A 26,622-nucleotide genomic window follows, 5' to 3' on the forward strand; every position below is an offset into this window, starting at 1 on the left:
GAAAGAAAGGAAGGAAGAAAAAGAAAGAAAGAAAGAAAGAAAGAAAGAAAGAAAGAAAGAAAGAAAGAAAGAAAGAAAGAAAGAAAGAAAGAAAGAAAGGAAGGAAGGAAGGAAGGAAGGAAGGAAGGAAGGAAGGAAGAAAGGAAGGAAGGAAGAAAGAAAGAGAAAGTTGGAAGGAAAGAAGTGAGGAGTAGCATTTAAGATCCTACTGTGTGTCAGGCACTGCGCTAAGCGCTGGGGACCCCAAAAAGGGAAAAGCGCTTCTGGCCCCCAGGTGCTTAACGAATGAACTGGGCACCGCAGGGCTCCTCTCCTCCCTGCACTGGGGCGCCCCCCACAATCCTGGATCTCTATGAAGTCCTGGACTATTAGCCCACGACCTGCCCCCCACCCGCACCTCCCCAATCGCAGCGGGCGCGGCGGTTCGTAGCGGGGCGTGATTCCGCCTGCTCCTTTTAATAATCTTTTGTGTAAACTCTCTATTCATTATCACGGACTCTCGTCCGTGCACTAATAAGCACGGCCCTCGAGGGCAGGGGGTAGTTTCACTTTTGCCTCCGGGCCGGTCCCCAGCCCTAAGCGCAGGGCGGGGCACACCTGCCGGGCTCTATTAGCGTTTGTTGATGGATGCACTCAAAGTTGGGCGGGCCGCCTAGAGGAGGACCGGAGGGTGGGCGTCTGCGGGTCGGGAAAGGGGCCGGCCGAGGCCGGAGAGGATTCTCAAGGTCAAGGAGGCTGGAGTGCCGGGCTCCGAGTCGCCCCCGCAGGCTGCTATCTGGTGACGATCACAAGGATTTCCCCCCCGCCCCCAGGACAGATGCCTCGTGACAGGAGTGCCCGCCACGCCCAGACGTGGAGCCGGCGCTTGCACCCAGGAACACAGCCCCGGGCCAGGCAGGGGCTGAGGGGTGAGGGCTGGGGAGTGGGGAGTGGGGTGCAGCCCCGCGCAGGGGCAGAACTGAGCTCTGGGATTTATTTGCCGCTGTCCGCAGAGGACTACGGGGCGTCAGATCCGTCCCCGCGCAGCCGCACGACCGGGGAAGGGCCTTTCCTCTCCCCCCTCCCCCTGCCCTCCGATTCCCCGAGGTACGGTGCAGCGCGCCTGCGCACGCCCTTTCGCACGCTGGCACGCTAGCGGCGTACGGCGGCGGCTAGGGGTCGCGAGCCGGCGGAGGAGTGGCGGGCGCGCGCGGAGGAGCCCGGGGCGTCGGACGCATCTCCCCCCCCTCCCCACGCCTCCCTCCCCCATCCCCCTCCCGCTCCGCCTCCTCCCCCCCTTCTCCCTTCCCCCTCCCCCCGACGATGTTTCGCTACGAGGTGAGCGCGGGCCACCGGAAGTGGCCCCCGGGGGAGACGGGGGAGGGGGACAGAGGGAAGGGGGGACCCCCGCCCCGGGAGGACTCGTGGGGGCGGGAGGGGCCGGGCCCGTTACTCCCGTTACACCTAAGGACGGACGCCCCGGCCTGCGAGCCGCTGCCCAGCCTGAGAAGACCGGGGGTGGGGGGTGGGGGGGTTGGGGAGGCTGCCCTGGGGCCTGGGGGAAGGGTCTTCCTCTGTAGACTTGGGGGGTCCCTCTGGAGCCCTAAAGGGCCTCCCCTGGGACCACGAGGAACTTCCCCTGGAACTTTAAGGGAGTCCCTTTGTAGCTTTGGGGTGCTTCCCCAGGCCCTTTGGGGGGCTCCCTCTATAACTTCGGGGGAGTCTCTCTGTAGTTTTAAGAGACTCCCCTAGAGCCTTGAGCGGCTACACTGTAACTTTGGGGGATTCTCTCTGTAGCCTGGAGGGAGGGCTCCCTCTGTGGCTTTGGGGGCTCCCTCTGGGGTCTTGGGGCTTCCCTCTAACTTTGCGGGGGGGGGGATCCTGGCGGTGGGGCTGAGATCAAGGCCGGCCCGCCTCCCAGGCTCCCCATATCTTAGAGGAGCCCAGGGGAGCAGGTGGTGGGGACAGCGCCTGCCCCGAGGCCTTGGCTGCAGGCTGGGCTGTTCCCACGCTGTGGTCTAGGGCTGTCATAACCTTGACCTGGTCACAAAGGCCAGGGGGCCTCGTGCTCCTTCCTCGTGGATAGGGAAAGCACGGTCAAGGGCTGGTCTGCAAGTATCCCCTCGTGTGGAGGCAGTCTTCTGGTTTAAGCTGGGGATGCGTTTCTGTGCTTGCCCCTGTTGTTAGAGGGGACGGAGGAGAAGGTTTGTTTTTTGACCGTAATCCCTCCCTTAGGTTGTAGCAGGAGCTACCTAGACCAAACCTACAGTTGGCCAGAAATTCAGAGCAGGTAGTTTTCTCCAGTACTTCTCGGGGGTAAAGAAACCTGAGATCCCCTGATTGGTTGGTATGTGTGTCTGTGTCTGTGTGTGTTCATCTCCCAGTGAAGACACAGCCCAGACCTGCCTTTTTGGTATTGTGGGAAGAGCCCTGATCTTGAAGTTAGAAGTGGGTTTGAATCTCAGCCTTGCTACTTTATTGCTCCTTATGTGTCTTTGGGCGCAAAAGTGGAATCAAGCGCTGGAAACAGCTCTAATGAGCATGTAAGGCAACGTCCCTATTTGATAGGGGAAGAAACTCAGGCCCAGAGAGGTTAGGTGACTTAGGTCTGGATTTGAATTCGGGTGTCCTGATTCCAAACCTAGAATTCTTCTACCGTTACCATTCATGCATTCAGCAAGCTTTTATTAAATTCCTGCTAGTGGGAAGAGGATTGACTCTGAAAACAGAGGACTGTATTTTGTGTGACTTTGGGCAAGTCTTTTCTTCTCTCGAGTGTCAGTTTCCTCATCAGTGACATGAGGAGGTTGAAATAGCCTTTGATGCCCCTTCCAGCTCTAGACCTGAGCCTGTGTGCCGGGCACTGTGCTGTTCTCCAGAGATACAAAGTAAAAATTAAACATCCCCTGCCCTTGAGCTTAAATGCAAATACACACACAAAGTAATTTCTGATAGTGGTGGGAAGAGGTGGAGGGAAGGATGAGGAAATATATGAATGAAGTGAAACTTGAGATGAGCTTTGAAGGAAGATGGAAATTCTAAGAGATTCATGTGAAGAGGGAATACATTACATATAACATACTTGCTAGGCCTCAGTTTCCTTCAATGTCCAATTCTAAAATTCTGTCATTCCTAGTGGTGATGTGAAGCAAAGTGATTAACTTCTCTGAATTTCACAAGATCAGAAATCTCGAGTTGAAAGGGGGACCTCAGATTATCTATTCCAACCTCCCTCTTTTACAGATGAGGAAACTGAGGTCCAAAGAAGTTAATTGACTTCCACAAAAACCACACCGTTAGTAAAATGGCAGAGTTGGAATTCCAGTCACTTGACCACATTGTCTCCCTCATCTTTAAAATAGGGAAATATAGGGCCTCTTTCCCTTACAGTCCTCAGCTTCTTGAACACCTCTATGTTCTGTAATTCTAATAATAATTGTTAGTAATAGTAATAACACTTCACATTTATATAATGCTTTAAGTTTTGCAAAGCACTTTACAAATATCTCATTTGATCCTCATGACAACCCTGGGAGGTAGGTGCTATTATAATTCCATTTTACACATGGCAGACAGATTAAATGATTTGCCCAGGATCACAATGCTAGTAAGAGTGTGAGACAGATTTTGAAGTCAAGTCTTAACTGACTACAAGTCCAGGACTCTGTCCAGTGCACCGGCTAGCTTAGAGAATTGAGTCACAGGGCATAGCACTAAACCTCTGGTTCATTCACCCCGCTAGGATTGGCAAGAAGTCTCCTTGCAGCCTTAACGGGAGGCTCTCCAAACTGCACTAACTTTTTTTGTTGTTGTTGCTTTTTGGTGAGGCAGTCGGGGTTAAGTGACTTGCCCAGGGTCAGACAGCTAGTAAATGTTATGTGTCTGAGACCAGATTTGAACTCAGGTCCTCCTGACTCCAAGACCAGAGCTCTATCCACTTCACCACCTAGCTACCCCTGCACTAACTTTTGATGGACTTTTGATGACTGGAAATGAGGGATGGGAATAAGTGGGCAATTGTCATTTTTTAGAAAGCAGAAAGGAACTGAGAACAACTAAGTGGAGGAAAAAATTCATATACCATGCAATTGTGTTTGTGCAAGGCCATGGAGATGATTTATCAAGATGTGCTTTGTTGGAAAATGGAGTGAATTGTGAGGCTGAAGACTTGAAGTTAGGGGTGAGAGAAGGTTGGGAAATATTTTTAAAAAAGGAGTGATAGATTGAGAAGCAGATGAGCATGGTGGAAATGAGTTTATAGAGGAAAATACCTAAAACTTAGAGCCAGAAATGTAATATAATTAACTTTCGATTCCTTTTTCTACTTTAAACAGTGAGATAAGGAAGTTAAGGATTAGTTTCAGTTCTGACTTAGTTGTAGCAGTTGAGATTTAAGAAGAGATCCCTTTACTAGATTTCTGATGAGTCATGTGAAATCATGCAGTCAAGAAAATATTGTACATGGTGTAAATAAAGGCATATACAAAAATGTAAATAAAGGCAACAAAACTGAAGTTTTTAAATAAAAGACAGTGTTGGTACCAGACTGTTCAAGCACATAGCCATCCTTTTCTGCTAACAAAAGGTGACACACTGTCAGTGGCGGTCGAGCTATTAGGTCATTTAGCTGCGCTATTTTCAGAGAATATACTTGGCAGGTGTGGACCTTGGTGTACTGGGTTTGAGGTATTAGAAAGTGTCAGTAGTATCAAAAATGTATCTTTTCATAAGAGAAATGAAACTCTGGGAAGGAAAGGAGAAATAGGATAGCTACTGAAAGAGAACGCTGTCCTGAAAGCAAATCCACCTTTGGAAGCAGTCTCACGTTAGACAAGGTTGTGTAGAAGAGAGACCACAGTCATCGTGAAAGTTAATGGACTACATTCTTCAATAGAGAAGATAGTTCAAAGCAGTCTTTTCAGAGCTGAAAATGAAATAGGGGTATGTGGACTTGTTGAATACCTTAACCCTGTTTCTTGCCTCTTTAGTCCCTTGAAGATTGTCCTCTGGATGAAGATGATGATGCTTTTCAGGCTCTGGGGGAAGAAGATGAAGATATTGATCAATTCAATGATGATACGTTTGGAGCAGGTGCAGTAGGTAAATGTCACCCCACATTCTCAGCATTCCAGCACCTCTTCTGTGGCGGATAGAAGTCACCAACTTAACATCTCTATTTTGGGTCTCTGTCATTAAAGCTTGATGTTACCATGAAACAGCCTTGATTTTTCTAGCTTTCAGAAATAAGTAGAGACCCTGCAGCAAGTAGAAAAATTAATTCCAATTTTGAACTGGATTCTGAAATAGTTTGGTAGTCAATGGGCCATGGAGTTCTTAGGGCTTCCCCTCATAGAGTTGAGAAGCAGTGTTTACTCATCCTTCAGTTAAGAAGGATGACATTAATAACACAGGTAGAGAAAGTGTAATGATAGTGACAAAGTTAGGATGTGAAAATATGTGTAGGAATTTAGAGTTGAGGCATTTGTGCACATGAGTAATCCAGACAAAGTATAGTAGGAAGCAAATATATACACATGAGCAATGAGGAAAGAGAGGAAAATGAATAGTAGTGGATAAGGGTGAGACTGACAATTGGGAGAAAGGAAGGCCTTAAAAGATGCTTAAAGATTTTTCTGCAGCTTTCAATACAGCTAAGTTTTACTTTATATATTAGGCTGAGATGAAGACAGAGGGGGAAAGTGATAGAGAATATAAGGATGGGAATTGAGTTCTGTAAAATTTCATAGAGGACTAAGGAGCTGTCCCTAGCAGAAGCAGAGCACTGTTCTGGGTACTAGCCAGAACCTTAAGAGAAAGGGCCCAAAGGCCTTGTAGATTGTGCCCTTGACTGTGGAGGCAAGCCAAAAGGATGCCATGCTCCAAGATGTTGAAGACTGCTGATACCAAGGTGAAAAGCTTGTAGGATAGAGTCATAGGGCAGAGAGCCATCTGTAATTTTGTCTTATCTTTATGACAATAGCATTCATAGACAGCTAATGTAACAGCATAGCACAAAATATTGAGTGCTACCATCTAGAACTATTTTATCTATTAAGAGCATGTTCTGTTTTCCCCCCTTTCCCAGAGTTCTTCAATGTTAAAGTAAACTTTGACTGAATTGGTTCATGGCTATTGCATTATTATGTCTCAGTCTTAAACCTGCAACCATGGAAAGAATGATCTTTGCTCTCTGAGTAACTTTCAGTATTGCTCTGGGCAAAGTTATTTACTTAGATTATGTTACCTCTAAAAAATGGGAATGATATTACTTTGTAAGGATACTTGGGTATATGGTATTTAACCCCTCTCCCCTTCCCCAAACCTCCATATATATATTGCTGTAACCCTTGGAAAACCACGAAGAACAACAGAATGCAGAAAATGAAGAGAGTTAAAATAATTTTCTGTGAGGTTATTTGCTAGCCTAGAGAGGAAGCATGACTAAGAAGAATTTTTCAGTCGACAAACTTCCAAACAGGATTTTCCAAGATAGTGATTTTCCTTTGAGAAAAACTTGTGATAAGAAACTAGAGTTAAAAATCTTTTGGCAGATTTTACACACACACACACACACACACCCATCCTACTTCTCTTCAATAATAAGCAGCACCATGTAAATATCAGTGATTACAGTTATATTAATGAGCTCCTTTAGCCTGTTCTGTGTAACTTTTATATGTTCAGAGACTTAGCTTTTTTATTTAATCAGCCTAGTAATGTTAGTAACTATGGGTTAGTGGTACCAAGTATCAGACTTCCTTAAGAAAACATCTGTATAAGTTAAGTTTTTGTGTTATCTTAAAGTAGTAAACTTGGACAAGTAAAGTTTTAACGAGGCAAAGCTTATGTACCAAACAAACTCAGAGAAGGAGCTGCTTGCCTGTCATCTCTACTTTGTTGAATTTGGGTATTTCTTTACTTTCTAAAGTAATAGTCTGTCTTCCTTAGGGACTGTGATTGTCCCCAAGCTAAGTCTCCATTACTCCTTGATCATCTCTCCTGCTCTTATCCATTAATGCTCATTGGTCTTTCAGGGTTGGCCTCAAGGCCACCTGGATTTACCACCATTGTGGCTGGTGGGATTGTCTAAATCCAAAAGCAGCTAAGATTCTGAGAATCTGGTCTTAATGTTAATGTTTTTTGATTGAAAAGAAACAGGTCTTGATTTAAGTGGCTAAGGGTACAAGTCCCGCTGCCACCTCCTTCTCCTTCCCCTTTCTTCCCCCCCCACCATCACACCTCTTGTTTTCTTCTTGACTTGTGATGCCACTTGTGACCTACATGGATTGAGGTCAAACTTTTTCATATCTGAGTAACTGCATTCTTTAGGTCATGTGAAAAGTATAGAGAATAAAGTATTGCCACACAGTGAGTGCACTGGAGCTCAAAACCCACTGTGTTTCCAAGTGACCTTACACATTTATTGAAACAAAATGAGAATGGTAAGATTATGGTACACTATGCAGACATGCCCCTTTGATTCAGGATTAAATGTCTAATTTTAAAAACAGAACTTCTTGAGCAGAGGAGTTACCAAACCAGTGATTTTATTCTTTTATTTTTTTCAATGTAGAAAAATCTATTTTTATCTCTCACCCAACCACACAGCCTAATTGGGGGAAGAGAAAAAAAAGAAAAGAAAAAATAAAGCCTTGTAACAGATACACTTTGTCAAGCAAAGCAAATTCCTGCATTGCCCATGTCCAGAAACATATTTCAGTCTGTACCCACAGTCCACCTCTCTTACCAGGAAGGGGTAGCATGCTTCATCATCAGTACTCTGGAATCATAAACTAACAGTTTTAAAAAGTTACTCTTCCTGCTTTCTTTCTTCATTTGATACCCAGATAGAAGAAGTAGGATCTTACTAGGGGAAATGGCAAATAAGAAGATGTGCAGTGATGCTCCTTATACTGAAGAAAGCATGGCCTGAAAAAACTCATTATTTACCCAACCATCTGTGTTACAAATGTTGTCTTATAGCCAAAACGTAGTTTGTTAATGCCATGAAAACTTCTGGAATTTGTAGGTGACTTTCTCAGATTTTTTTTTTCTGTGAAAAGAAAGATGATATGAAAATTATCATTGGGCCATTTATTCCGATAAACAGGGAATTGTTGAGCAAGGGAATTTGGTATAACTGGGAAAGCACCTGCAAATCTGTATGCTTCTGTAAACATTTGGTATGTCTTTTCCAGATCTGCCATCTTTGGTACCAGAATGAACCACTGTTTCAGGGTCAGGAAAGGTCCTTTGTTTCCCAATTGATGTTTTTTTAAAGCTACAATGCTTCCTAGTACCTGGTGGATAATGGGAATGTTGCCAAATGTAGTTTTGTCATAGTTACAAGGTATGGGAAATTATTCATCTCATTCCAGGGTGCATTTGTTTACCACAAGGGTGATGAATATAAGCAATTATTTTGTTTATTTGCAATATTTAATGTTACATTGAGCCTTAGTGCTTCAAGAAAAGGCAAAAAAGAAAAACAAGTCAAACAAGCTAGAGTCTTGCTATATTACAGAAATTCAGAGTTGGAGGAACCTCCCAGACTCTGTAGTCCAGACTGTGCCTGAGTAGGAGCTCTCCAGCTACTCAACGAGTAGTGGTCTACCCTGTGCTGGATGGCATCCAGGGAGGGGAAGCACAGACGCTTCTCGGGGGCAAAGTAGAATGAAAACAATCCCTTTTCACCTGATAACCCTTTAAATATTTGACTCCCCTAAGCCTTGTCTTGCCCTGGCTAAACAAACCCATCTTCTACAGTCTTTGTTTGGCATGATCTCAAGCCCCTTTACCCTCTGGTGGCTCATCATTGTCCTTCCTAAAATTCGACAAGCAGAATTGAACGTCTCACCCTTGACGTGGCCTGGCCTGGCCAGCTTGTAGGGCAACAAAAGCCTTACCTTTACCATCCTGGTCACTGTTTCTCCCTGAGTGTAACTTCCTGCTGACTAGTGTCGAGCTTGTGGTCTAAAAGGCCCAGATCTTCTTTAGCTGCTTTATAAGTAGTCATGCTTCACCATTCTTATACTTATAAATTTTGTTGTTGGTGGTGTTTAGTTAGTTCAGATATAAAGAGTTTACATTTATCTATACGTGATTGAGTGAAAAGAGTCCTGGATTATGAATTAGAATCTGGGTTCTAGTTTTGGCCCTGCTTTTTTTTTTTCCCAGTGAATTTCTTAACACTTGTTGCTCTAAGATTCCTCATCTATAAAATTAAGGACCAACTCTTAAATGTCATTCTGTGTGGTGCTACGTAAGATCAAGTATAGAGAGAGTTAGACATTTGTCTTTGGTCTCTTGCCATATATTGCCTAAGACAGACAGCATTGATAACGTAGCCCGTCCAGAAAATCTACAAGCAATTTATCCACAAGTTTAACCCAAAATATGTAATATGTCCAACCAAAGAGCAACATTACTGTATATTGTGAATGAATAAAGAATTAAATGGTGTGGAGTTAGGAAGAAAATGCTACTTCCTTTAGTTTCTTATCAAAAGCTTCAGAGAGGAAGTAGAGATTTTGAGAGGTCTTTGGTGAATGAAATTAAGCTTGGTAAACTGGTCTGAGAACAGTGTCTCTCGTAGACATAGGAATGGAATGGTTATAGTAAAGAAGTTTTGGAAGAAGGAGAGAAGTGTGATGTAGGGAAGCTGAAATGGGTGGTGATCAGAGCTCTGGTCATCATGAGAGCGAGGCCTAAAGACTCCAGGTTGGCGTGGTGGTTGCACCAAGAAAAGATGTCTGGCAGAATTGTCACAGATTGAGAGTAGAAGTGATGCTAGAGCCTGTGAAGGGAAAAAGCATATGCAAGTAAGAGATAAGCAGGAGCTGATTGTGTCTGTAGGAATGAAAAGGAAGAGGCAGCATTGAGAGATGATGGAAGTACACGAACATGAGTATTCCAGACAGGAACAGTGCTAGTGAAATGCTCGTTTAATGTTTCCGGGGAGGCTTATGTTTGAGCAAGACCCATCAGTGGTGTAAACACAAGCAAGTCTCAGTATCAGTTTTTTAAGGTGCCTTAAAATCAGTTCCATAAATGCCAATGATGTGGTAGACAGGATATTACACTGGGAAGAGAGGCTTTATCAGAGCTCTGATCTGTTCTTGAAATGGGCAGTGGTTTTTGTCCCATTTTTTTCCTCTTTTTAAAACAAAAATACCATCTTTCTACTTACTTTAGAAAGGTATACTTTGGGTTAATATGAACACCAACTCAACATCCATTTATTGAATACCTTCAATAAATTCCTATGTGGGGAGTGGGGTGGGAGGAGGGAGATGAAAAAAAAAGGAGACAGGATCTCTGTCTTCATGGAGTTAGTAGAATAGATAACTAATTTTTATGGTCAAGTGTGTGAATTTAATGAGAAATACAAAGTACTAGAAGAGATGGAGACATTTTTCTGGCTGGGAGGATCAGAGAGATAGCTAAGAATTGGACAAGTAAACAGGATTAGGGAGCATTCCAGGCAGAGACAATAGTATGAGTAAAAGCCCACAAGTAAAGAATTTCAGAGTAGCCTTCCATATTAGGAAGTAGCAATTTGGTTAGTGGGTAGCGTGTATAATTGGGAGTAGTAGCTAATAAGAATAGAAAGATTCATGGTGACCACCCAAATCATGGTGAGCCTCAAGTGAGACTTTGAGCTTTATTTAGCTGGCAAAGGGGATCTTCAAAGGTATTTGAGAAGTGAAGGTTCATGATCAGAGCTTTTGCTTGAAAAGATTAATCTATCAGCAGTAATTAACTGTAATGAACTCCCAATTTGCACAAGTTGTTATCTCCTTTAGCCCTAAATAAATTTCTGGACTTCTGAAATATTTGAGACATTGGACTTAGTATACCAGCAAGGCAGAACCCACAAAATAACTACCTTTTGTTCCCAAAAAAGAATAATGATCAGGATATGTACTGTATCTGTTCAGTAATAATCATGTTAATGTAATATACATTAAAGTACCAATCAGTAAGCATTTATTAAGCACCTACTGTGTACCAGGTACTATTCGGGGAACTCAGGATACAAATATAAAGAATTGTTACTTTCAGGTAATTTACATTCTAACAAGCACATGATCCCTAGGCTGTTGTGAATCTTGAGCTCAACAACATGCAAATCTATCCATAATAAGTTCTGTATAATAAAACTTAGAGTTCTTAAACCTAATCTTAAACACAGAAAACACAGTTATTCCAATAAAGGGAGCACTGAGTATTTGTTTTGTTTTTGTCTTTGTATTCCAAGTACTTAACACAGTATCTGGAACACAGTAAGCACTTAGTGCATGTTGATTAAGAGAATGACGCTAAGTTACCTCTCCTAGACCTTCTGGACTCTGTCCGTATGGACCAGAGTTGGGGGTGGGGGAAGCGGAAGAGAGAGGAAAAAGAGACAAAGCAGGCTTCTGCTACATAGCTCAGCTTCATGTTAGAACAGACCAGGTTCAGCAAGCAAGGCTAGGAAGGAGACCCAAAGTTCTGCTGGCTACTGGGAGGAGGGGGAAGAAAAATGAGAGCAAAGTTTCCAGGCTCCTGCTCCTTTCGGAACAGCCATACAAGGCAAGAGAATGACGGGGGAAGAGTACGGGCCAAAAATCAAGAGAAGCTTTGTCTGTTTTTAGTCATACTACATCACACATTTCTGTGTTCTTTTTTAGAACCACCTCCTTCGAGGTGATGCAGAGCTCATGCAAGTTGAAAGCTGTGCCATCAGAAATCAGTTTAGAGAAGAGTCTGATGCCCATTAAGTTAGCTCAATCATCTCCCTTATCTTGGTATATTTTACTGATTCGAGAGGGTCATGCTTTCTCTCTGATAGGAAGCCACCCCCTCAGCTGTGACCGATTGAGGTACATTCTTATAGTAGTGGAAACTAGGTGGGAGAAGGGCAGGCTTTTCTTTTATCCTGCTCCCCTTTCAAACAGCCAGAAGGTATTAACTATTAAATACAGCATTGCCAGCTTGTGGAACTGGGGCTACCTCATATCGAATATAAAGAGTAATGAAAAGGCAACTAGGTGGTGCAGTAGATAGAGCTCAGGCCTTGGAGTCAGGAGGACCTGAGTTAAATCCAGCCTCAGACTTGACACTTACTAGCTGTGTGACCCTGGGCAAGTCACTTAACCCCGATTGCCTCACAAAAAAAAAAGAAAAGAAAAGTAATGAAGCTTTTAGCTAAGATGGTAACATTAAGAATAGAGAAAGGGCTGGTTGTGAGAGATTTTAGAAATAGAATATTTCTAAATGTGAAACTTTGTATTTAATTAGGGGCATAGAGAGCAAGGGTGAGGGAAGAATACATGAGGATTTTGATGTTTTAGACCTGGGTGATTGGAAAGATAATGATAAATTGAGGGGGATGGGAGGAGCAGGTTTTAGGAGAAAGGTGAATTTTACTTTAAACTTGTTGAGTGTGAGGTGTCAATGCAGTAGGCTGGTGGGAACATCCAGAAGCTAGTTATAACCTCGGTTGTATAGCTCGAAGAGAGAGGGTCAGGACTAGAGACATCCCCTTGGGACTCTTCCCCTTAGAGATGATGGCGAAAACTAGAAGTAGAGGTGATTCTGAACGAAGAAGAGAGAATGTGAAAAAGAGGTCCGAGAACAAGAATTTGTAAATCTGTAAACCTCGGTTGCTTGATGATTTGTAACATAAGTGCTTTTATTAGCCGTGCTTCATCTTTGTGGTTTTCTTGTAGATGATGATTGGCAGGAAGCACATGAACGCCTGGCTGAATTGGAAGAGAAGCCGGTGGTGGCGGTTGAACAGACGGGCAATGGGAGCGCTGATGAGATGGACTTGCTAGTAGGCCATGAAGAAAACCTAGCAGAAAGACTCAGTAAAATGGTCATTGACAATGAGCTGGAGGACCCTGCCGTTATGAGAGCGCTGCATACCCGGCCTGTTGTGCAGGTGAGTGGATCCCCAGGCTCTGGGGACGTCGAAGGTGGACCCTTCCTGGTATTTCTACCCAGGCAATGTAATTGAATGTCTTAAGCTCTGTAACTTTTTACTGTGCTGCAGCTCATGATAAGCTTGTTTCTAAAAGTGAATAAAAAGTTAAAAAGGCTTCTACTGGTGGTAGGCCTGCCTACATACAAGGCTCAGTGGTGAAATGTGTTTTCTTAGATTGTTGAACTCTCTATATCTTCATTCGGGTGAATAAAATAAAGCAACCAGGGAATTCAAATTGTTCCAGAGTTCCAATAGTTGTTCAGCTCTTTTCCTTTTTTGCACCACCAGCCTGGAGGTCTCAATTCTAGCATCTGGGATGGCTCTGCAGTTCTGAGACGCATACGAGGACCGCTTCTTGCTCAGGTAGTGTGTTAATTACATTAATAATCCAGAGTACACAAACAGTTTGCTGTTGTGAAATATATCATTATTTTAGCAGAATGTAAGTTCTTTGAGGACCTTTGTATCCTGTGACTTGCATAATCCTTAGTACATCGAGTCCTTGAGACTCAACTCAGCAAACGTTTATTAAGGCATGTTGAAATGTGAAGTACATTAGTGGCTGAAGAAGCCTAGTCTAGTATAACCTTTGTCTCCCCAATTTGGGGTGTTCTTTTTTGCCACTTAAATTCAGTTTGACCATTCACCACTATAACTGTGCAACTGATTCAGGTCATATTATCCCAAAATGTTTTAGTATCTCTGGAAATTGCTAAATCACTTGTATGTTCTGTTGGCTCTGTTTTTCAATCAGGAAATGCCCACAGTGTCTGTGTTAGAATATGCCTTGCCTCAGAGACCCCCACAGGGTCCAGAAGAGGAGCGGGACCTTTCTGAGCGGGCATTACCAAGGCGTTCAACTTCTCCCGTCATTGGGAGCCCTCCTGTCAGAGCGGTCCCAATAGGCACCCCACCTAAGCAGATGGCTGTACCCAGCTTTAACCAGCAGGTATGTCTCATTCACAGGCACCCAGCCCAGGATATTGGGAATCTGGGCAAAATCATTTAGTAGATTTGTTCTGGGAGGAGGGGGGAAGATTTTGGTAGGCACTGAATTAGAAAGGAAAATAGCCAATTTAGAGTAAAGAAGAGAAAGATGCCCCTATCATTCAATGCTGCTGCTGTCTAATAATTGAAAACAGATAAATTACCACTTGGTGGTATTTTTAAAAATATTTTGGTGACTATCCAAAACACTGCCAGATAATTAAAGGCTGGGGGGAATGGGAACACACAGTGCTGTCCACATCCCTTTGTACTCTTAAGATGTCCCTGCTTTCCCTAGAGCCTGTGCAGTCCTGTTCCATAGACTTTCCTCCACCTGAAACCAGCAGCTGAAAAGGAAGGCCCATTTGGAAGGTATGGGGGGAGGGAGGTACTGGTATGGCCCAGCCAGGATCACTTCTATCTGAAACAGTAGAAAGTCACAGTGTGTCATGAAGCTGCTGAGCATGGAGGCCATATCAGAATATCACAAAGTCTCCAGAATGGGGCTTAGTTAATCCTCCAGCTTTCTTATCCATTCCCTATCCCTAACTCTTTACCAAAATGTGCCATCGTGGGAGTGAGGATTTGCAAGTCCTAGAATTTGTTAGTACCTCCCTCAGCATGGAAGGGGTGGGGATACTGGAGAATTAGCTAAATCTGCCTCTGCTAAAATGGGCACATTGTTGTTTGTGAGAGAGAGAAAAGATCAGGAGGTCCGTGCTTGAACCTGTTTAGAAGCAGGGCCATCGATTTCCATTTTATTTCTACACCAAAATCTGAGGGGAGGGACACTTAGAGTAGGTGAAGGAGAAACCAACTTGTATTGAAGGCCAATTCTATGCGGTTTCTTTTTGTTCTGACAGATTCTTTGTCCGAAGCCTGTTCATGTTCGTGCCCCGATGCAACAGCGATATCCTGCTCCCTATGGCGAGAGGATGTCTCCAAACCAGCTGTGCGGTGTCGCGGTATTACATTTTCCTACTTACTGTGGTTGTGCATGTGTTTACATCCTATACTGTTCTCTACTGCCTATATCCTGAACTTGGACGTGTGTTTTCTACAACCTCTCTAGTCAATTTCTTAATCTGAATCTCAAAAGTTCCTAAGGCCTAGTATGATTCATGCTGTTTATTTCTCTTTCCTCAACTTTCTCTTCTTTACAAATCCAGACTCTGTCAATTTGATCACCTTACCTTTGGCTTTTTAAGCCTTCTTTTACTATTTACTTCTCCTTGTTAAATAACCAGAGTTTCCATTTCTCTACCTTGAAGTACCATCTTTCTCCATTTTGTTCCTCCTAGGGGATAGCTTGAGTATCTTAAGTTGTTAAATTTATATGATTTTTACATGTGACCCAAGTAATGTTTTGTGTTCCTACTGAGTATATACAATTTATTGATTTTTTTTTTATTTAGAATAAGCTTCAGTTTTCCACTTTCTTTTCCAGAACTCTTCCCTTCTGGGCCACCCATTCCCTCCCAGTGTCACGCCTGTTCTCAGTCCTATTCAGAGGGCACAGCTTCTAGGAGGAGCACAGGTAAAGCTGTGACTTGCTCTCTCTCTCTCTCTCTCTTTCTCTCTCTTGCCAGATTGGGCCTCTCACTTTCTTGCCTAAGGATGTAGCATTTGGGTTTTTTTAGTACTCTGTCACTCCTTAACATATTTTCTGCTTTGCTTTTCCCAGTAAAGCTATTTTTAAAATTATTTAGTATTTTATTTTTTCCCACCAGTAAAGCTGTGGATGGAGAAAATACTCTCTGGTGGATAAAAGTGTGCTGATCCCTTAGCATAAGATCCTTTGTAGCTGAATTGAAGGTTTTGTCCCTTTTCGTACCTGCAGCCTGGACGGATGTCTCCCAGCCAGTTTGCTCGTCTCTCTGGATTTGTAAGCAGTCCCCTTGCTACTATGAATCCCAAGTTGCTTCAGGGACGGGTTGGGCAAATGATTCCCCCAGCTCCTGGCTTCCGTGCCTTCTTTGGCGCCCCTCCACCAGCTACGCCACCCCCAGCACAGCAGCATCCCTCCTGCCCAGGACCTCACCTGCAAAACCTAAGGTAACTAAAATAAGACAGTTCATGTTGCTTGAGTCTAACTCATCTGATGCTCACTGAATTTCTTCTGTGTTGACAAAATCTAGTAGTATAGCATGTGCTTAGGTCCCTGTTTCTAGAATGAGAAATTCAACAAAAAAAGGTATACACCCTTGCTAGCCCTTCACTTAAATGTCAGGACTGCCTTTAGGAGATGAGTACTTTCAGGCTCTTGCTTTCAGGTGCTTTGATATCCATTCACAGCCAGGTCTCCTGAAGTCAATGAAGACTTTTGTAACTTAGTGCCCTAAAATGACGTCCGCTTATAAACTTGAATTAGTTAACTACCACCTGTCGGCTAAGAGGAGAGCAGGTAGTGGAAATTATTCTCCTGACACAAGATCACTTCCTATCACTTGGATGGCTCTTGGAAGTTATTTTTGTTTTTCCACAGACCTCAGTCCCAGATGTTCAGACCAGACACAACTCACCTTCACCCACAGCATCGTCGACTCTTACATCAGAGACAGCAACAGAATAGAAAGTGAGTACCAAGTTCTCTGGAGTTTGGATGGTGTTAATAGGAGAGATTATTTCTACTTTACTCTGATTGTTTTGACATTTAGGGAATGCCTTCATGGATTAGCTTATCAAATAATGACAACATCAACAATAATAAAAAAAAAAAAAGCATGATATAGCAGTTTAAGGTTTGCAAAGCCCTTTACATGTGTAAACTCATGTGATCCTTACAACAACTCTGTGAGGTAGGTGCTATTAGTGTCCCCATTTTACTGATGAGTAAACTGAGGCAAACTGAGGTTAAGTGACTTAGTCAAGGTCACACAAGTAGTAAGTATCTGAGGCAAGGTTACAACTCAGGCTTCTTGAAAATATATTATTCCCTTTTGTATATGTAAAAAGAAAAGAGGGAATAAAAACAATGGGGGGAAAAGGAAGGAGAAATTCTAATATTTCACCTGGACAATTTTACAGCGCCCAGATATTCGATTGTGAATGTATAGCTATTAGACAGTGTGGTATAGTAAGCAGAGTGGTGGTCTTAGATTCTGAAGACCTGGATTCAAATGCTGGTTGCAGCATGTTTTAGCTGTGTGAGCAAGGGTCTGGTATTGCCTTATGGGGCTTTTATGAGAAGATTGCTCTGAAAATCTCAACATAGACATGGAAGTTGTTGTCCCTTGTATTCTTACTTTATAAGAGTTGTAAGTAGTGAATGAATGAATTTATGAAATTTCTTGAGTTACTTGGAAGAAATATTCTATGTAAATTTGAATTTTTAAAATTATTGGTAAGTAATATAAGCCTCTTCTCTAATTTTCATAAGTATTACTATCACATTTCACTTCATTTCCCTGACAGTCTTTAAAAACAGGTGTATAGATCCTCTGACTTTTACACTGTTCACTGCCTGCTTAGCTCTGTTTCTGATCTTTTTTCTGGGACCTTGCTCACCTGGCTTTCCTTCTTGCCTGTCTGCTCAATCTTTGCCACCTTGCTTTAGCTGTGCCTTTTCTTCTTGCTAGCATTTCCACGTGCACAGCAGAACACAAAGAGAATTGTATGGCAAACAACGAATCTCCATTTGTTCAAGTTCCATGTATTACTTTGAAAAACTGCCCTGCTTCTCCATGCTTTCTTCTGTGTACTTGTGAAAATGTTTCAACACCTCGCTCGCTTTCTTTCTCTGTCTTTCTCTTTTTTTTAACTCCCCGCCAATTAAAAAAAGCAAGAGAAAGAAGAAAACCAACGAAGCATGACCAAGGCAACAGGAATTCACACTGTGGCCATATGTAAAGCCAGGGCTCTTTCTGCACCTTAAGTCCATCACCTCTCAATGAGGTCCTCCCCAGAATATGCCTGCTCGTTGCTTTGGTTGGAGTTCTTAAGCCTTTCTAAGCTGTTTTTCTTTACGATGTTACCCTTGTATAAATTGTTCTGGTTCTGCTCACTTCACTGCATCAGTTCATACTACTCAAGATTTTCTGAAATCATCTCTCGTCATTTTTTATGCCACAGTATACTCCATTACATTCACATACCATGATTAATTCATCCATTCCACAATTGGTGGCACCCATTTATACCCTTTGCTTTTCTTTCTTTTTTTTTTCCCCTTTTAATATCCCTTTAAGAATCAGGAAATTTTGTTTGTGGCTGTTCTGTTCCTTGTATCTTCCTCCCTCTTCCCCTTCCCCCCCATCTGCACTTGTTTCCCTGTTGAGTTTAATAAATTTCTATAGCAAACTCTGTGTTTAACCCTCTTGTGTCTGTTTGAGATAAGAATGAGATTTACCTTGACTATGAGAAAAACCAATTTTTATCACTTTCTTCCTCCTTTATAATAATACTCTTTTCTTTTTCTCTCTTAAAACCATCAGAACAGAAACAATTTCTGCCACCCCTACTCCCCTAGGTCTTCTGTTTTTTCTTTCTATATTTAACTTCCTCAATACCCTTTGAAGACGTTAAGGTTCCTGTAAGACATTTATTCTTCCCCATTCAAATGTTAGCTCTGCATCAACGTACAGCCCCTTTCAGTTGCTCAAATAAATTTCCCTTTGTAGGGTTCTCCGGACTCTTGTATTTGTATTTCAGAGTTCCTACTCAGCTTTGGTCTTTTCATTAGAAATTCTGGAAGATCTTCTATTTCATTAAAGGTCATTTTTTCACTTGTAGGATTATACTCAGCTTTGCAGTTTAACTTATCTTTGGTTGTAAGGTTATCTCTTTTGCCTCATAGATTAAGTAGAAACTACCAGGTCTTTTGTGATCTTGACTGTGAGTCCTTGGTACTTAAGCTGTTTCTTTCTGAATCATTACAGTATTTTTATTTGTATGTGGAAACTATGAATTTTGACTGTGATATTTCTAGAACATTTTCTCTTGGAGCTTTTTTTTTTTTTTTCAGGAGATGATCAGTGGATTCTGTTTTCACTTTGCCCCCTGTGGTTCTAAATACATTTGGGGCATGAATACTTGAAGTATAGCATTCAAACTGTTTGTCAGTCTCTCGATCAGTTGGTCGATTGATCTATCTCTCTCTCTCGTTGTACCTCAGGACTTCCACAACACCTTATTCTTCTCATCACGCATAGCACCAGGAATTATTATCCTTGTGTATTTATTTGAACACATTGCTAATGTGGTTGCTCATAATGTTTTGAGTTGAATAATTTTCACAGCCAAACTCCTTGGAAAGAAGAAGCTTCCGTTGCTTCCATTTTACTACCTCTTATTTATTACTTTTCAACACCTTACATTCTGGCTTCTGATCACATCACTTAAATGAAATTACCTTTTCCAAGGTTACCAATGACCTAATTGCCAAGACCAATGGCCTTTTCTCAGTCCCTAACCTTCTAACCTAAGACTTCTCTGTTGCCTTTGACATTATGGACCACTCCCTCCTTCCTTGACATTTCTTCTCTATGCATTTTCATGACACTGGTATCTCCTGGTTCTCCTACCTCTGACTATTTCTTAGTCTCCTTTGAAGGATCATCATCCTTATCTCACCCCCATGTTGTTCATTTTTGTAATTGAAGAAGACCAAAATGACATCATGATGTCGAGGTCAATGTACAGTGTGTCTGACTGGCTGATCAAGCCAGTAGAGCTCAGATGGTTCTACCACAGGCCCTCCATATTTTACTGCTATACCCCAGTGTTTTCTTCTGGGCCCTTTGAATTGCCCTACTATATCACAAACTGACTATTGATATCTTTACCTGTAAGTTCTGTAGGCATCTCATACTGAACATGTATAAAACAGAACTCATTATTTTTTCCCAAAAAACTCATCTATCTTCATAATTTTCTTATTTCTATTGAGAGATTGACCATTCTTTAGTTACCGAGGTTCAAAACCTTACAGACTCAGTAACCTTGAATTATAATCAGTTCTTTGCTGTCCCTCAACTCCAAGCAGTTGCAGAGTCTTATTTATTTTATCTTTACTGTATATTTCACCTAATCTCCCTTTTCTCCATTAATATAATCATCACCCTACTTCAGACTCTCATCATCCCTCATTTGTACTATTACAGTAGCCTACTAACTGGTCTCCCTACTTCAGTTCTCTCCCTTCTCTAGTCCATTCTCCACACAGCTACCAAACTGACATTCCTAAAACACAGATCTGATCTCGTTACTTCCCTCCTCAAGAAACTTGAGTGGATCCTTTTGTCTGTAGGACCTTACACTGATTTCCCTGTTTAGCCCTTAAAGCCCTCATAATCTGACTTGAGCTTATCTTTCCAGGCTCCTTGCACGTTATTTTCCTCCATACAGTCTACTTGCTAGTTAGACTGGCCTTCTTCTCTTTGCACATGACATTCACTCTTTCATCTCTGCCTTTGCATTGGCTGTCCCTATTTTTGGAATGCTCTCTCTCCTCATCTCTGCTTTGTAATAGAATCCTAGTTTCCTTCAAAGCTCAGCTCAAGTACTACCTTCTACAGGAACCCTATCCTCATCCTCCCACAAGCTAGTGTTCTCTCCTCAAAAATTTTATGTGTGTGTTTATACACACGTACCCACAAATAATGTTCCCCTTCCCAATATTTGCTCCTTAAGAGCAGGCATTTTCTTTTTTTTTTGTCTTTTTTTTTGTCTTTATGTCCCCGTATCTGGCACGTAGTAGGTGCTTAGTAGATATTTATCAAATGAACTTCTGATCATAGACTTCAAGGCTCTCTACTCTCATATTGTATTTCTCTTGCATTCACTATGCCAGTCAGATGAGCCAATGTTAATGCCCATATAACTTTCCTAGTTACATCCTTGGCCTTTTGTGCATTCTGTTCATGCCTTTGTCAAATCATATTTCTGTCCTTCGAAGTAACTTCTGCTACAATTATTTGGCTACATTTGCCCCATTGTTTCCAGAAATGCTTTGACATGAGTATAGCTGTGGTTCATTATATAGTGTGTGTTTGTGCGTATGTATTATTTTGTACTATACTCTTTTTTAAAATTTATTTTACATTTATTTATTTATTTTTAGTTTTCAACATTCACTTCTATAAGCTTTTGAGTTTTCCATTTTCTCCACTTCCCTCTTCTCCCCTCTCCCCAACGTGGTGTGCAGTCTGATATAGGCTCTACATGTACATTCATATTAAACATTTTCACATTAGTCATGTTATAAAGAAGTATTGGAACTAATGGGAGGAACCATGAGAAAGAAGAAACAAAAGAAAAGAAAAAAAGATCAAATCGTCTGCTTCGATCTGCATTCAGACTCCATAGTTCTTTCTTGGATATGTATAGCATTTTCCATCAGAAGACTTTTGGAGTTGTCTTAGATTCTTGCATTGCTGAGAAGAGCCAAGAGTATGAAAGTTAGTCATCACATGATGTGGCTGTTACTATGTACAATGTTCTTCTGGTTCTGCTCACTTCTCTAGCATCAGTTCATATAAGTCTTTCCAGGTTTTTCTGAAGTCTGCCTGCTCATCATTTCTTATAGCACAATAATATTTGCATTACATTCATATACCACAACTTGTTCATCCATTCCCCAATTCATGGGCATCTTCTCAATTTCCAATTCTTTGCCACCACAAAAAGAACTACTATAAATATTTTTGTACATGTGGGTCCTTTTCCCATTTTTATGATCTCTTTGGGATACAGCCCTAGAAGTACTATTGCTGGGTCAAAGGTATACTATACTCTTAAACAGTGAATATTCCATATGCACTCTTGACTGACTGTAAAGGTTTAGGTGTTAAGACCAAACATAATCTTATGGCCAAGTGACATGTCATGACTTATCAAAGTTCTTGCTGCCTATACAATTCAGTAAGCGATACAGCATTTCTTTATGTGCTTAAAGAATTTCAATTTTGAAAAATTATTTTTCTTAATTTATCACAAAGTTCTGAAGTGGGGAGCCAAAAGACATCACCTCCATTTTATTAGGAGGAGAGTGGAGATTTGAGTTGTGAAGAAGCATTAATCATTTCAACACGAATTTTTAAGGGTTGCCTGTGTCCCAAGGCATCATGGTAGGTGCCAAGAATGCAGAAATAGAAAGTAAATAGTCCCTCCTCTCCAGGAACTTATATTCTACTAGCTCACATAACAGTGACAGATGGGCTACTCAGGATTCAGTTTCCAGACCTTTTTTTCCTTATCACCTATATTCATTCATCTCCTTTTTATACAGAATAGAATGCAATTATATCTTTAACTTGGATTTGACTTCTCTGTAGGGGTTCATTTGTACTACCAGAGAGGAAAATATTTCACGTGTGTGTTTGTGTATATGTGTGTATATATACACGTATGCATGTGTCTGTGTGTGTGAATAATGTTATTATTTAAACTTCTTTCTTTTTAAATTTTGAGTTCCAAGTTCTGTCCCTCCCTCTACCCCCCCCCAAGAAGGCAAGCAATATAACAGTTATATGTGTGAAATCCTACAAAACATTTTTATATTAGCCATATTTCCCAAAAAAGCAAGAAAAAAATAAAGAAAGAGATAATTATACTTCAATTTGCATTCAGAGTTTATCGGTTCTCTCTGTGGAGGTGGCTAGCATTTTTTCATCACGAGTCCTCTGGGATTGTCTTGGATCATTGTATTAATCAGAACAGCCAAGTTTTTCACAGTTGATCATCATTACAACATGGCGGTTACTGTGTACTGTGCGCTCTTGGTTTTTTTTCACTTTATTTTGAATCAGTTCACATAGGTCTTGCCATGTTTTTCTGAAACTGCCCTCCTCATCATTTCTTATAGCATAATAGTATTCCATCACAATGATATACCACAGCTTGTTCAGCCATTTCCCAATTGATGAGCATCCCCTCAATTTCCAATTCTTTGTCACCACAGAAAGAGCTGCTATAAATATTTTTGTACATATAGGTTCCTTTTCCTTTGATCTTTTTGGGATACAGACCTGTAGTGGTATTGCTGGGTCAAAGGATATGCATAGTTTTGTAGCCCTTTTGGTCTAGTTCCCAATTGTTTTACAGAATGGTTGGATCAGTTCACTATTCCACCGACAGTTAATTAGTGAACCTATTTTTCCCAGAAGGGAGAAATCTCTCGTAGATGGTGCAGTGGATAAAGCACCGGCCCTGAAGTCAGGAGGACCTGAGTTCAAATCTGGCCTCAGACCAAACGCTTGACACTTACCAAAACTGTGTGACCCTGGGCAAATCACTTAACCCCAATTGTCTTAATAAAAAAAAAAAAAGATTAAATTGGTAGCTCCTTAAGCATTAAACTGTCATTCTGAATGTTTCTTGTGCCCTTGTGCAGTTATGACAGGCCTTTAAAAGGAATGATGACAAGATTCTATCCACAGATTGCCAAGACCCTGTATACAAAAAGGAGCGAGTACCAAATTTTTGTCAGGCCAGTTATGAACCTGGATTAAGGTTTAGGTCAGATTTTTCAAAGGAAATCTAGTTTTGTGAATCTCTTCCCACCAGATTCTGGACTATCTTTTATTGACCACTTTAGTTTAGATATTATATTCTTGAACCTGCAGTGGCTAACTCTTTTTCAGCTTTCACACTTTAACATAAAGCTAGGCCATCAGCCAGCCTTCATTTTTTTCTTATGACTATGTAAAATGAAGAAACTGGATTAGGTGATCTCCAAAGATGCTTCAAGTTCCAAAATTCTCCAAGTATTTTATGTTCTTTCTTTAAAAGGAATGCAGGGAATGTTCTGCCTTTAACTACATCTTTACATTGTGCAGTCATCTCCCCTGAATTATGACTTAGTTATATGTTGCCATCTAAAAAATATTTTTATAATTGGTATGGTTTACTCTTGTGCTATGATTTACTCCATTGCCCCTGTTTAAACTTCATTTCTTTTTCCCCTTCTCAGTTTCTACTTGTAATTAACCGCTTCAGCTCTATATGATCCTCTAATCTCAAGTCCATTCCCTCTTGTCCTGTCAGTGTTCATAACCATACCAAATTCCAGCCCTGGATTACTCCTGCCATCTGCCTTCTCCATTCCTTCTCGCATGGTGCTCAATGGAGTTGGAAGAAATTACTCCACCAAGCTGACTATTAAAGGCCTATTAATAGTATCAGAACAAAACAAAGTACCCACCAAACCCAAATCTTTGAGTGAATTAAGCATGTTTTCTTTTCCTTAGTCAACATCGAAGTATAAATGGTGCAACTGGGGATCGAGGAGGTCACCGGAGCAACCATCAGGAACAGCTACGAAAGGACCCGTATGCAAACCTTATGTTACAGCGGGAAAAGGATTGGGTTTCCAAGATCCAGATGATGCAGTTACAAAGCACTGATCCCTACCTGGATGACTTTTATTACCAGGTACATGCTATTTGCCAATTCTTTGTATATCTCTTTGAATCCCGAACTGTTTATAAATACTTGAATGGATCTGTGATTTCACTGATGCAGGACTCCTTTCAGTCATGCAGATATTGAAATCTATATTTGTCTTCTCATCTGCGAGATTCTTGCTCATGTACCACAGACACTCTGTAGCGGACCTTCCCCATGCTCTGAAGACTTTCTAGATATTTTAACTTACTGTTGGTACCATAAGAGCATTTAGGCTGTCGGTCTGTTATCTTCCACTCTTTCTACACTGCTGACCCACCTCTCTTTCCAAATTTACATTTCTTTGACAATATTTTTATTTTATGCCCCTTTCCAAAAACAAACATCTGTGAAATTTTCTTTTGAAATCCCTGATTGGCTTTGGTTGTTCACGCTGAATGCTGATATATACCAGTCCCTGTGATGCAATGAAATATTTTTTGTGCACATTTCAGTTATTTTCAGTAGTCCCTTTCAGTTTAATAAATCAAGTTCCTTGTGCATTACCTTTGCTCATCATTCTGGTTCTGCCAGAGAAGAACGCTGGCAGCCTTACCTTGGATGACTCCTCTTATTTGGAGACTGAGGCTTTTGTTCTAGAGTAAGTGCCTCAGTCCCCCACTTCACATCTTCTAATCCCTGTCTACCTCAGTCCTGCCTCTGCTGTGTCCCATCCCCCTTTGTTCTTCTCCTCCCTCTCATGCCTTCTAGAATTCTCTCCATCCTTGTTTAATGGACTTTTCTTCATTTTAGCCCTTTTTCTCTTGTGCTCCTCCTGTCTTCTTCTCTTTACAGACTTGGTAAGCCCTTCATAACACTGCATCCCTGACCACTCTCTTCAGTATTAGCTATACTTCTTTTATTCCACCCTAGCACACTGATTCTGGAAGGAGAGTTAGAATACCTCATGTTCCCCATGGCCGCTTTCAGACTCTCACTTTACCACATTACTCATCAGTCTTTCCTCCCTTATGGTTCACTCTCTCATCCCCATGTCATTCAGAATCCTTTGTCAAGCTGTTCAGTGCCTGCTTCCCAGTCTTCCTTGTAGAGATACAGAGAGTGCCCTTTTACTAGGAAACCAGCATATCTTGATGTTCCCACAAATACCTTAAGCTCCAGATCCCTCAGGCTTCTTATGTACCATAACCTTCATTCCACCTCAGCTACATGTGGGATCCCTCACACCCTTCACCATCACTCATAAATATTCGACTTCTACCATCAAAACCTCTGGAGAAATTTTTAGGAGATCATATCGTCCTATCATTGCATCTTTCCCTGTACCCTGCCCTTTGAGAACTTCCACATCCCTCCATCCTTTAGTGGCCCAGTCCATTGCCCCTGTTCTAATTTCACTTTTTTCCCCTTTTCAGTTTCTACCTTGTAATTGACCATTTCAGCTCTGTGTTGCCCTCTAATCTCAAATCCATTTCTTCTTGTCCTGTCAGTGTTCATAATCATGCCATACTCCAGCCCTAGATTACTCTTGCCTTCTGCCTTCTTCACTCTTGCTCACGTGATGCCTAATGGAGTTAGAGGACATTACTCAACCGATCTGACTAGGTCCAGTACAAACTTATGTTACGTAATCTCAAAGGGTCCTCACCACAGCAAGTGAATGCTTTTACTCCATCCCTAATTGATTCTCTCTTCCACTCAGCACAGAAACTATTCAGAGCTTCTAGCCTCAAGCCTTCCACACCACCACCTCCCCCATTTTCTCAGCTGAAGACTTCACCTTATACTTTGCTGAGAAAATAAAGACCATTTGCCATGGGCTCCTTCTCTGCTCTCTAGAGTTCAAACATCTCCTCTTTTCTCCTCCTTTACTCCACTGTCTGAAGAGGTGGCCCTCCTCACCAAGGCCAACCCCAGGTACCCTTGATCCTCTCCCCTCCTGCATTCTCTAGCAGATTACCTCGATAAGATTCTCCTCTCTAATATGAATTTATCTTCTGTTTCCTTCTGGACTGCCCACAAATATGCCTGAGTCTTCGTTATATTTAAAAATACCCTCACCAGACTCTTTAGTCTCCTCAAGCTTTTATGCTATGTCTCTTCTACCTTTTTAAGTCAAACTCGTAGGAACAAACTTTACTGTCACCTCTCTTTCTCCAGAGTTAGCATTGATCTCTTAACTGTCCAATTTAACGTCATTTTCTCAGTCTTCATCTTTCTGGACCTTTCTGTGGCAATTGACATTGTTGACCACCTTGTCTTCTTGGATACTCTCTCTTCTCTGTATTTTCATGATACAGTTTTGTCTTGGTTTTCATCTTACCTGTCTGGCCTCTTCTCAG

The 26,622-nt window shown here is 41.8% G+C and overlaps 1 protein-coding gene across 1 annotated transcript in view; it reads left to right on the forward strand.

Moving 5' to 3' along the window:
- The first annotated feature begins 1,239 nt into the window (after window positions 1-1,239).
- Window positions 1,240-26,622, forward strand: part of PATL1 (PAT1 homolog 1, processing body mRNA decay factor) — a 38,228-nt gene continuing 12,845 nt past the window's right edge. Inside the window, exons 1-10 of the mRNA XM_027860754.1 lie at window positions 1,240-1,317; window positions 4,968-5,079; window positions 12,693-12,907; window positions 13,238-13,312; window positions 13,704-13,898; window positions 14,800-14,901; window positions 15,384-15,473; window positions 15,777-15,991; window positions 16,422-16,511; window positions 24,124-24,307. Of these exons, the coding sequence (XP_027716555.1) occupies window positions 1,303-1,317; window positions 4,968-5,079; window positions 12,693-12,907; window positions 13,238-13,312; window positions 13,704-13,898; window positions 14,800-14,901; window positions 15,384-15,473; window positions 15,777-15,991; window positions 16,422-16,511; window positions 24,124-24,307 (1,293 nt within the window). The 5' untranslated portion in view covers window positions 1,240-1,302. The remainder of the gene's footprint in view (window positions 1,318-4,967; window positions 5,080-12,692; window positions 12,908-13,237; window positions 13,313-13,703; window positions 13,899-14,799; window positions 14,902-15,383; window positions 15,474-15,776; window positions 15,992-16,421; window positions 16,512-24,123; window positions 24,308-26,622) is intronic.

Source organism: Vombatus ursinus, unplaced genomic scaffold (assembly GCF_900497805.2).
Source record: "Vombatus ursinus unplaced genomic scaffold, bare-nosed wombat genome assembly UNPS02014248.1, whole genome shotgun sequence".
Classification (NCBI taxonomy): domain Eukaryota; kingdom Metazoa; phylum Chordata; class Mammalia; order Diprotodontia; family Vombatidae; genus Vombatus; species Vombatus ursinus.